We start from the raw sequence: 10759 nt of genomic DNA on the forward strand, positions 1-10759 counted from the left end.
AAGAAGGGCCTCACATACAGCAACATGGAATACACTCATTTTTCTAGCCTGTAGCCTGACACATCGTCCTACCATCACACTGAGGGAGGCTTGATGGGAAATTGGGCTGACGCTTTGAGGTGAAAAATTTGGACTCCTGAAGTCAACATTCCTGCCCTAGGCCCTGCCGGTAATTAATGTACAACTACAGTTATAGGTCCTTTTCCCATTGGTCTGTATTGATTCGTGTCTGCTGTGTATGCAGTCATTGGCCTGTTGTCACATGCAGGGATGCACACTGCTGCATAGGCTTATTATTAGAGTCCGTGTGAAAGTCATGAGACAGTCATGGGGTTATTCAGAGAGACACTGCCCCATCACACTACGTCACTGTCGAATTTATTAAATGAACGTTTTGGGTTCTCACAACTCACAGTGGGAGGTTCCAGGTTTATGTGACGAAATAACGAAAAGTATTCTTTATCAGAAGCTTTTCTGTGGCTGTATCAGTCCCAACGGTCCGACGCGGGGCTACCCAGTTAATATTTTTGAATCCTAATAAAACTGAATATTCCAAAGTGGGTTTGAATGGCATCCAAACCTGGTAGAAAGTATTTCCTACCACTAATAATGACATGAAGGTCTGCAGTAGCCTTTATCTAACAGGGAACTTGTGTTGACCGTCTTTGCTATGGACTGTGAATGCAGCACCAACACTACGTCGGATTAGCGCTTTGAACGTGTGACGTCACAGACGGGCTGGGTTTGCTATTTCTGACATAGAAATACTAATCTGAGGCACTTGGAGCAACAATCGCTGCCGACGTCACCTTCATCACAAAGTAAGACCCTCACTGTCAACATTGTAAATATTTATATGAACCGACAGAGACCCTGCTGTTGAACCTGCTGTAGCTATTAAACCCAAATATAGGCTGACACTGATAAACGACACACTGCGACCTGTTATTCACGCCGAATAACGGCTGTAAATAGAAGCTTCATACTGTGGGTGTTTCTAAATGTTATCTACATTACAGTAGTTTTTTGTGACAGTATGAGGCGGTCTGAATCTTATGTTGGTGCGCTTTAGTCCGTTTGGCTGGTTCGTGTATTTTCTTTCCAGAATTGTCTGTAACGAGGTTAATCCACGTGATGACTTGGGTTTGGCTCGCGCTTGTCAGTGCAGTTAGTGCCAGCCTCTGTTATTGGAGGATAAGCCGGGGGATGCTGTTAACATTCTGGGCTGTGTCTGTCTCTTCACATGGCGATGTAGAGAAATAAATACAGCGAAGAAGAAGGAGAGAAGGGCAGTGACACATTCAGTTAGCCTATAGTTTTGGCTCTGTTGCTTCATCATATCAGATGAATGTATAAGTGAGAAATGGACTATGACCTTACGTTTTGAGGTGCTTGGAGCTACATTTAGGGTCTATAAGCTCCGTAGAATCGTGAATGGTTATGATGTTTTTTTAAAAGGATAAAGTTAGACGACTTTACTCGTGGATGGAAGTTTGTCCAAATGTGAATGAGAAAACTGAAGATTGAATCCAGGTTCTACAGACTCCAGACAATGCATTCATTCAGTGATTTAACAGGCTCAAGTCAGGTAATTTGGGACAAATAAGGTTTTACATCAGAATCAGAAATCAGAAATAGGCCTACTTTATTGATCCCCGAGGACTGTGATTGGTTACAGTCGCTCCGATGTAAAGCATAGACAATTATAAGAAGTAAGAATAGGAGGATGAAATAGAAGCATATAAAGTAATAAAATGGAATAGAAATGAAAATGTGCATTGTGTTACAATGTATAACAGTGAATATATTTTTATTCTTAGCATCTTTAGTACTAGACTAAAGATATTAAGAATAAAAATATATTCACTGTGCTTAGTCTGTAAGTGTGCAAAATATACAAATGTGTACTGTACTACATTACACTGTAAAAACTAGTATGTGAATTCAGAAATATAAAGTATGTGTTATGCTATAATGTTCATTACAATATGTAGCTTACATTAATAGAATAAAGACAAAAAGAAAAAAACATGTTCATCAGTTCATCTTGGGCTTTTTTAGAATATTAACAGCCACACCATTTAATAAGTACAGTTACTAACTTTTAGTTATATAGCACCTTTCAGACAAGAAATGCATAGTGCTTCACATGAAAATAGAGGCAAGCCAGTAAGGCGGTTCAGTACAGTGATTCAACAAATTTCATTTAAAAGTGGTGGTGATTTGAGATCCTATTAATCGAAATCTCTCAAAGTATTTCTCCTTCAGTTCAATTTAATAGAACTTAATATACCCCGAAGGAAATTCTTGTGCCAGAGAATGCTTCAAATTACAGTAACAACAATTGATCTTCACAAACCAGTAGCAACCAGAACAACCAGTGGGTTCCCCAGGTCAGGGTCACACACCAGGCCCAGTCTTTAAAACAATAGAGTTTCAGTCAAAATAAAAAAAAGTGTTTAAGGAGCAAAAAGCAAAAAGCAGTGCCTAATAGAATAGCAATAGCAGCAACGATCAGAGCCTATAATTCCCAGTGGGCACAGACTCACCAACATATATATCCAGGTATGGCCCACAACTGGCCTATTATCTAGCACCCAGTCGTGACACTGTGGATCAAATAGAACTCACCACAGTCTGTCTCCCTCAGATCCACCACCCATGAAGCATAGCAAAACCATAAATCTTAAAGCCATTTTTTAAATCATTAAATAAATCATAAGATTAAATAAATCATAGAACTGTAAAACCATAAATCATAAAATCAAGTAAGATACAACATTTTAAGAGAATTGCAGCAGTGTGAAGCATAAAAGGAAAGAGTTTTGGACCTGTATTAGGAGAAGTCAGTAAGGCTAAAGTGAACAGATACGTTTTTTTTACTTTCTTTTAAAAATGGTACTGTATTGATAATACAAATGTGCTTTACCTTTTTGTCCCAGAACGTCCAAGGTAAACCATATGGAACATTGAGTTTCTCTTTTTTTGGTAATGAGAGTGCTGCAGCTGAAAGGCTATAACAACAACAATGGTTGTAAAATGTTGCATTTTATTAACTATATGACTTAAAATCCAAATATTTCCACAACAAACTTTACCTTCAATAGGAAAGGGTTTTGAGTGAGTACTTAATGCATTCAGGTAAAATGGGGGAAAGTTAAGTTAAAATAGGACATTGTTTCAAAGTGAAAGCATCAGATTGTTGGGCTACTAGGTGTCATAAAATCATGACTTATGCTCTTGTGTAACCCTGTGATATTACAGACATTTTTTAGCATTTTGTCAGTTAGATAATATCATAGGTGGCACAGTGAGACTATGTCAGCCGCAACAAGGCAACAATAGGGTCTAGTTCTTTTTTATGTATTTTAGACAGAGTATGGAAGATATTTGTAATGTTTGTAAGTGAGGGTCCCTATGGACCACCTTAAATTGCAATAAGCAATGTCTTGCACAAAGTGAAGATTTACGTAGCCTATTGTTGGAAGAACAGAGACCCATTGGTCCTCAGATATAGGTCCCAGATCTTGTTCTCAGGCTGCCTTAATCCTGTCTAGAGGTGAACATGTCATTATTGAGCCGTTTCTATATAATTTAGACAGTGCACCTCTAGACAGTGGATTGAAAAAACGTAATATGTCGATCAGGTCGGTATCAGGCTCTGCAGCAAAGCAAGATAGGTTTGAGTGAACATATTGTTTGACCTGTCTGTAAATATTGAAAAAAATGTGTCTTGAGTAGGTTGTACTTTGCAGATCATTTTATCAAAAGATTCAAAGCAGCCATCTTCGAACATGTCTTTAAAACAACTGATGCTTTTTCTGTCAGAGCAAAAAAGTTGAGTCAGATCAGCGACTCCGAAGGTAGAAGTCTCTGTGGCCAAAGGACTTCCTAAACAGGGCCACAATTTAAGGGTATGCACAACCAGTTTGTGTATTGATTTCAACAAGGAGTAAATGAGTGGGGCTTTGATGAGTGCTGGCATCATTGTAGCTGCTGGAGATAAAAGTGGGTCCAGAAAGCGAGGTGACGAATATTGGCAGCCTAATAATATGATGGAGAACAGAGGAAACATGACTTTCAAACCTGGCTTAATCCAATGTTCAGATTTCTGCTCTGGAAATGTATTTAGATTACTGCATATTTATTTATTTATTCAGTAATGAACTAGGGAAGGGATATCTATCCTCTTAGTTAAAGTTAAGCCTATTCACCTGGTGTCTCCCCTCAAGGTCAACTTTGAGTACTTTAATTGAGCATTTATAATAAATGCAATTTCATGCTTTTTCTTTTGAGAGAAATATTGGAATTGGTATTAATTTTGACAGCTGTAGATATAGCTAACTAGTTACTTTGCACAGATATGGATTTTAAAGTCTTAAAATTGCTTTTGGTTTTGACGAACGGTTAACTAACATTAAGATATTTATTTTACCATAATGTAAGACAAGGGAAAACACAATCACTTCATCAGAAGCAGGAACTAGCACATACTTGACATAAATAAAACAGCAGATTAATTTTCTCTCTATATGATGCACTGATAAACGTGTCACAGTTTCAAATATAAAACTGAAGTTCACCGAAATGAAAAACTATTTTATTTGTGACCCAGTGAGATTTCTTCTCTTCTCTTCTTGTTTAGGTTGTGCTTGTTTAGATTGTGTTCCTCAGCAGTGTGACAGGCTGGTGGGCTATAGCCAGGATGTCCTATATGAGCGCCGACAACAGCTGGTCACAGCCATGGGACTTCAACAGCCTCATTCGGACATGCAGCTCCAACATCCAGAAGATCAGCCAAAACAGTGAGTCCAACAGACACAGCAGGAAACAACCTGATCAGGAGCAAATCACTAGCAAACACCTCCACACATAAATTAATTCCCCAAAAGATCTGCATGTTTCCTGAAAGGGTTGCTTTTCTTCGCAGCTGGTCAGATCAAAAATCTCCTCTACCAACTGGACACGAGACAGGAAACCCCAGAGCTTCAGGAGAGACTGTAAATACCGAACTGGCATTATCGCTATCCCAGCTAGTCTCACATGTTGTCGTTATCTGACTAAGTGTGTGATCAGTAAAACCTTCTGAGTGAGCTCTCAGCAGTGTTTGTGTTCCCTTGCAGCCAGCAGCTCCAACACTACACCAACCAGCTGGCTAAAGAAACCAACAGACACATGAAGGAGCTGGGCTCACTGCCCCCACCAACATCTCCATCTGAACAGGTCAGTCTATAGACACTGTCATCACTATATCAGTCAAACTGTATATTCAGATATATCACATTTTAAAATAACAAATCATTGTATGCTGGGGCATTAAGATTTCCCTTCATCTGAATCACAGTAAGCCAGTGTTTATAGGCTCACAGGGCCACAGAGCTGAGATTCAACATGGTCCATGCCGCATTTTTTTGCACCCTCAAATCCATTGTTTTCAATGTCTACGCAAGATAGGGATGTAAAAAAGAAAGCCAAAGTGACACCATCACAGCACGCAAGCATTCCCAAGTGACTATTTTTCAGGGTGCAATGGCATGTCATGTGACAAGGAATGACCAGCCACAACTGGTAAAAATCACTCCCTCATAAGTATCAGTCCATCGTAAATATGGAGAAGATGATGATATAAGTGCAGGGCTACCCCGAGCTTAACATCTGTACCACGGACAATATTTTAGGTCTAATACACACTACAAAACAATGCCTGAAAAAAGATGAGCTCTGCACTCAGGACTTCTGGTAAGTAGGTTATAATACATGCTGGTTTTGGTTGCTTAGCAACCTCAGACACAGTCTGCCTCTGCGCTCTTGAAAATTGGCATAGAGTAGGCATAAGAGTAGCGCCCAGCGTCGGACCTCACATTTTCCAGGCAGTTTAAGATGTGCCATGTGTATGGGCCCTTTTGGAGGCAGTATATCTGTCATTAAAAACCTGTCAGAACCATGGACAGCTTTGGGAGAGAGAGAGGGAGACATTTAAGCAGGCAAGGGGCGAGCAACCTGTGGCTCCAGAGTCGCATGCAGCCCTTTGCTTTAGGACACTCTTACTCTCTAAATGATATGGAAATGAATAACGCTCATTTTCTGACATTTTAATTCTTATTTATCTTTGTTGTAGGTCTAAAGTGATTCTTACATTCTCCAATTGTAAAAATGTGTACCCTACACCAGAGTCCTGCACAGATCCATTTTTGAAAACCCGCACCCACCTATACCCGTAAAGCTTAATATCAGACCCGGCCCGTTACCAGTCATTATGTCGAAGTCAATAAAGGTCCCGCAACCCAACCTGTACACGTGATTAAACACACGCAGGCTACAGTCACTCACATTAGCTGGGTCCTCGGTTCTTGAATTACAAGTCCAGCAGAGGAAAAGTCTCTTTCATTGGCTGCACTTGATGCCATGATGGCAAAAACATTTTGCGCAATCACTGCCATGTGAGGAAACATTTTAGCATGCTCCTTCCACCACTATAATACCGCAAAAGGATCCTCCTTGGGTGTCTTGAACTCGATATACACTGTCACCTCATCCTCGGGCTGCACGGTTCATCACTGGACTCCTCCACATCTGTGATGAATGTGACGATGGGGTCAAAGGTTCAACTTGTATTATTGACTTTCAAAATAAAAGGAATCGCAGCTTGATAATAGTGATTTAGATGTTGAAATATTACACTTATACTGCACATCTTTTTTCATTTGTTTTATTGTGAAAAATTAAGAATATATATTATTGTTCTCACCTGCTGCCCGCCAGACTGTAGTTCATTTTTACCCATGCCCATACCTGTACCTGATGCGGTGCAGTATCTAGCCTATACACCAGTCTCCACTGGGTCAGCGCTACAGAAACGTCTGGAAACACCCACCCATTTTCATTCTGCTATGTAGAGGAAAAGGCTCTAGGTTGTTTGTATTTCTCTTGACCAATCACAATCATCATGGGCGGCACAAAGCCAAAGATGCAGTGACGGTGCCCTTGCAAAATGGTAGAACACAGATAGCAAAAGGGGAGGGGAATGCGGGATGAATTAGCCGGCCAATGGTAGGATTACACCCATAGTCTACACTCAAGAAGTCAGACTATCTTCATGGTAACAATCTCAAGAAAATACCAAAACAAAGAAAGACATTATTTAGCTTGGTTTGCAAGTTACAAGTCACTGATAATGCAGTGAGCTCAACAAATTACTCACAACCACTACAACCACAAAAGCATTCTCTCTGGTAATTAGAAGCCTGCTTCAACGCACATAATAGAGAATATGCAGAAACAAACTTGTCAAGGTATTTTAACAGTGATTTTTACAGATCAACCCACCACAGGGATGAGATTGAAAGACTGCTTACAGAGTTTGGGGTGCACCGCTCAAGTCTGAAGGCGCCCCAGCAAAGGGTGCTCATGTTACACACAGCACACCAGTCCTTAACTAACAAAAATAATATAACAATAACAATAATAATACAAAAACACTAAAAGTAAATAACATGATAGAGTTTTGCAGAAAAACAAACTCTTTCAGTAATGGCTAGTAATGGCATTTATGGCAAGTGTAATCATTAACTGTGCTACACCTGGGGGGTATTCCAGAAAGCGGGTTTAGTGAAAACTCTGGGTATGTTAAGCCTGAAATGAGGGAAACTCTAGGTTTTCAGTTCCAGAAAGAGAGGTAAGTCAAACTCTGAGTCAGTCACCATGGCAACTGAGTCTGTGAACCTAACCTGCTCCCTGGCAGGTTTTCTGTAAGAAACCCTGAGTTCACCCTGTCTCCTTCCGCCGAGCCTGAAGCAAGCTGGCAGACAGACATGGGTTTTCCATATGTAGGAAATAAGATCAATATCGAGGCAGAATTAATTCGCATTGCTTTACACCAGGAGAGGATCTTCAGACCCCGTTTAGATGTGCTGTCATTCCCCAGTGATTTTCTGTTTGAACTGTACCGTTTTTCATTAGAGTCAATCATTTACCTCAACAACATTCTCCGGCCACACATATCAAATCTGACACACCAGATGTGCGCTCTCATCAGAGCAAATGTTGTGCATCGCGCTATATTTTTTTGTGAACGGTAGCTTTTTATATGATATTGGTGATGTTTTGTGAGCTTCTGCCTTCTTTCTGTTGGCTGAGTAGAACTCAAATGTTACTAAGCAGGATGTTAGGCAAGAGGACATAAAAGTTGAAGCAGTATTTTTTGGGAGGTTTAAATTACTAGTGACCTACAGTAGCTACATGATGAAATAGCCACTGAATGACAGGTTATTTAAGCTACTTTAATAAATCAAATATGAATAAAACTAAAGAAAGGTACAATCATGGCCAAGTAAAATATGCCTTACCTGTTTGAATGATTCATTTTAAGCTGCTTCCAAATGTGTTTTTTTTCCCCTGTGAGATTGCACCTATGAAAATCAGATTTTATTCAAAACCACTCCACCACTTTTCACCTGTATGCTATGATTTTAACTAAGTGTGGTTAAATGTTAAATTAATGGACTAGTGCATTCAAACATACGCGTTGACTTGGGCAGCAATTTTCCCCCATGCTGCCTCTCTCTCCTTGGCAGCTTTAGCGGTGTTACTTTTTATATGAAATATATGCTCATATTCCCTGTAGGCATTTAAGAGCACCTCCAATTCCACAGGTGTAAAATAAGTTGAGTGAATCGAGGTATCGGGGCTCCATTGATGATGGCTTTTTATTGTGGTTGTGCACACGCTTAACTCAAGGTGTGCCTACTCAGAGTTGATCACTGCAGATATCCAGTATCCCTGCAACCATGGGTGATCTATAACTACACACTCATCTAGATATGGTGAGATATCTATCCATCCATCTATCTATCCATCACGGCCACCACCAACCCAGGAAAAACAGATTCAGAGCAAAAGTACACTAAAGTATGTGAACACCCCAACTACAAATATTTATGAGGGAAGTTTTTATGAGTACATGTTAAATATCAAATGTGAAGTGTAAATGCCATACTGAGGAGCAATCATGAAAAGCATAAATAAAGCAAAAATTCACAATGAGAATTTAAAATTGTGAGTTCTACTGGGCAATAGGAGAAAATCAGATTCAAAAGCGTGTGCCTTTCATATATATTAGATTATAGATTAATCATGTGAGTCATCATGGAAGGAATGCGAGGAGAGTCACGTTAATTTTACTGACATATTTCAGTCACGTGAAGCGGGAGTGGGCTGGATGCCTGCAGATCAATCAGTCTTTTTGAGATGCCTCAGTATAGTGTGATTGATGTTGCAGTTACAAATCAATGCATTTAAATTCTCTTTATTGTCATTATTGATTTGTCTGCCAGTTATATTTTTATTTAGTCCATAACATCTGAGGGACTGTGAAAATTGCCCACCATGTTATGAGGTCTTCAAATGATCTGTTTTTTTTTTCTGACCAACAGTCTAAAACCCAAAGATATTCATTTTGTCATCATATAGTCTTTCAGTTCTTACTTTTTGGCTTTGGAACAGCCTCCCACTGAGCAACAGATCAGTTGACTCTGTTCACAACTTTAAATCTCATCTGAAAAATTGCTTTTACAGATTGGCCTTTTCTGACAGTTGATAAACTTATTGTGTGTATGGGAGTGTATGTATTTGCAACCATGTGTATATGTATGCATGCTTGCAGGTATATAGGTGTTTAAGTGTATATGTTGGTGCAAGTATATATACATTCATGTGTTTTATTAGTATCGTTTTTGTTTTGTATTTTATTCAGCTGGCTCGAAAAGTGCTTTACAAACAGTTTTTATTATTATTATTAGTTATTTATTCATTTATTTATTTTTATGAAACAGAGAAAAGCAGCTGGAGAAGCTGAATCCAAATTCAGCTCAACCCTAATGGGAACACATAAAGTCCAACTACTTAGCATGTACACACAGTATAGAAACAAAAAAAATACCAGACTGTATTTGTAAGCAGAAGTGAGTATTAGCAAATATTTTTTCAAAACCTATAACTCCTCCAGCTGGCACCCATACGTGGAGGCTAGTGCATGAACAGATACTTAGTACAATAGTAAAACATAGCTGTGATAATATAACTTCATATGAGAAGTTATAATAAGTGACAAATATTGTACATTAATAAACACTTACACATGTCCTTATAAGCTTCATATAGCTACAATAAAGTGTATTAGCACCCATTCATGAAATGTTTGTATACTGCTTTGTAAATGCTTGATAGGAAGACTTAAAAAAAAGCCACCAGCATACTTGTTTCAACTTTACATGAGACATTCCTTGTTCAAGTACACAAACAGGTTACACTATTAAAGATTTAAATATCATGCCATGAACTGGAACCTAACTAATGTGGCATGTTAATGCAAGCTCCCTCTAGAGAAATGTTGATCACGAGATCCCTGCTGACAGCTTCACGTGTGTTGGCTGATCTGGTTTTGCTCTATGGTAGTGCAAACCCCATTTATGTAGAAGTGTTCACTGGCAGTTGGTGATGACATGTCTGATGCTGCTGTTTTAAATTATGTCTCAAGGGTCTGTTCTTGGCCCTATTTTATTTTCTATCTCGATGCTACTAGTCAGGTTCATTATGTTTAGATTTCAACTTTTGTGGGATTTTTTTGGGGATTTGCAAAACTATACATTTTTGGAAAGGTTATTGTATAAGGATTCAGAAAATCAATGTTTGCATTTGCCCAGATGTCTATATGGCGGCCATATTGGAATGTACAAAATGGCCGCCGTAAAATGTATGTTTT

General features: G+C 39.1%; 1 protein-coding gene across 1 annotated transcript in view; it reads left to right on the forward strand.

The window, feature by feature from the left end:
• Positions 1-605: 605 nt before the first annotated feature.
• Positions 606-10759, forward strand: part of stx12l (syntaxin 12, like) — a 23833-nt gene continuing 13679 nt past the window's right edge. Inside the window, exons 1-4 of the mRNA XM_050045862.1 lie at positions 606-821; positions 4646-4805; positions 4931-5000; positions 5124-5223. Coding sequence (XP_049901819.1) covers positions 4706-4805; positions 4931-5000; positions 5124-5223 — 270 coding nt within the window. The 5' untranslated portion in view covers positions 606-821; positions 4646-4705. The remainder of the gene's footprint in view (positions 822-4645; positions 4806-4930; positions 5001-5123; positions 5224-10759) is intronic.

Source organism: Epinephelus moara, chromosome 6 (genome assembly GCF_006386435.1).
Source record: "Epinephelus moara isolate mb chromosome 6, YSFRI_EMoa_1.0, whole genome shotgun sequence".
Taxonomy (NCBI): domain Eukaryota; kingdom Metazoa; phylum Chordata; class Actinopteri; order Perciformes; family Serranidae; genus Epinephelus; species Epinephelus moara.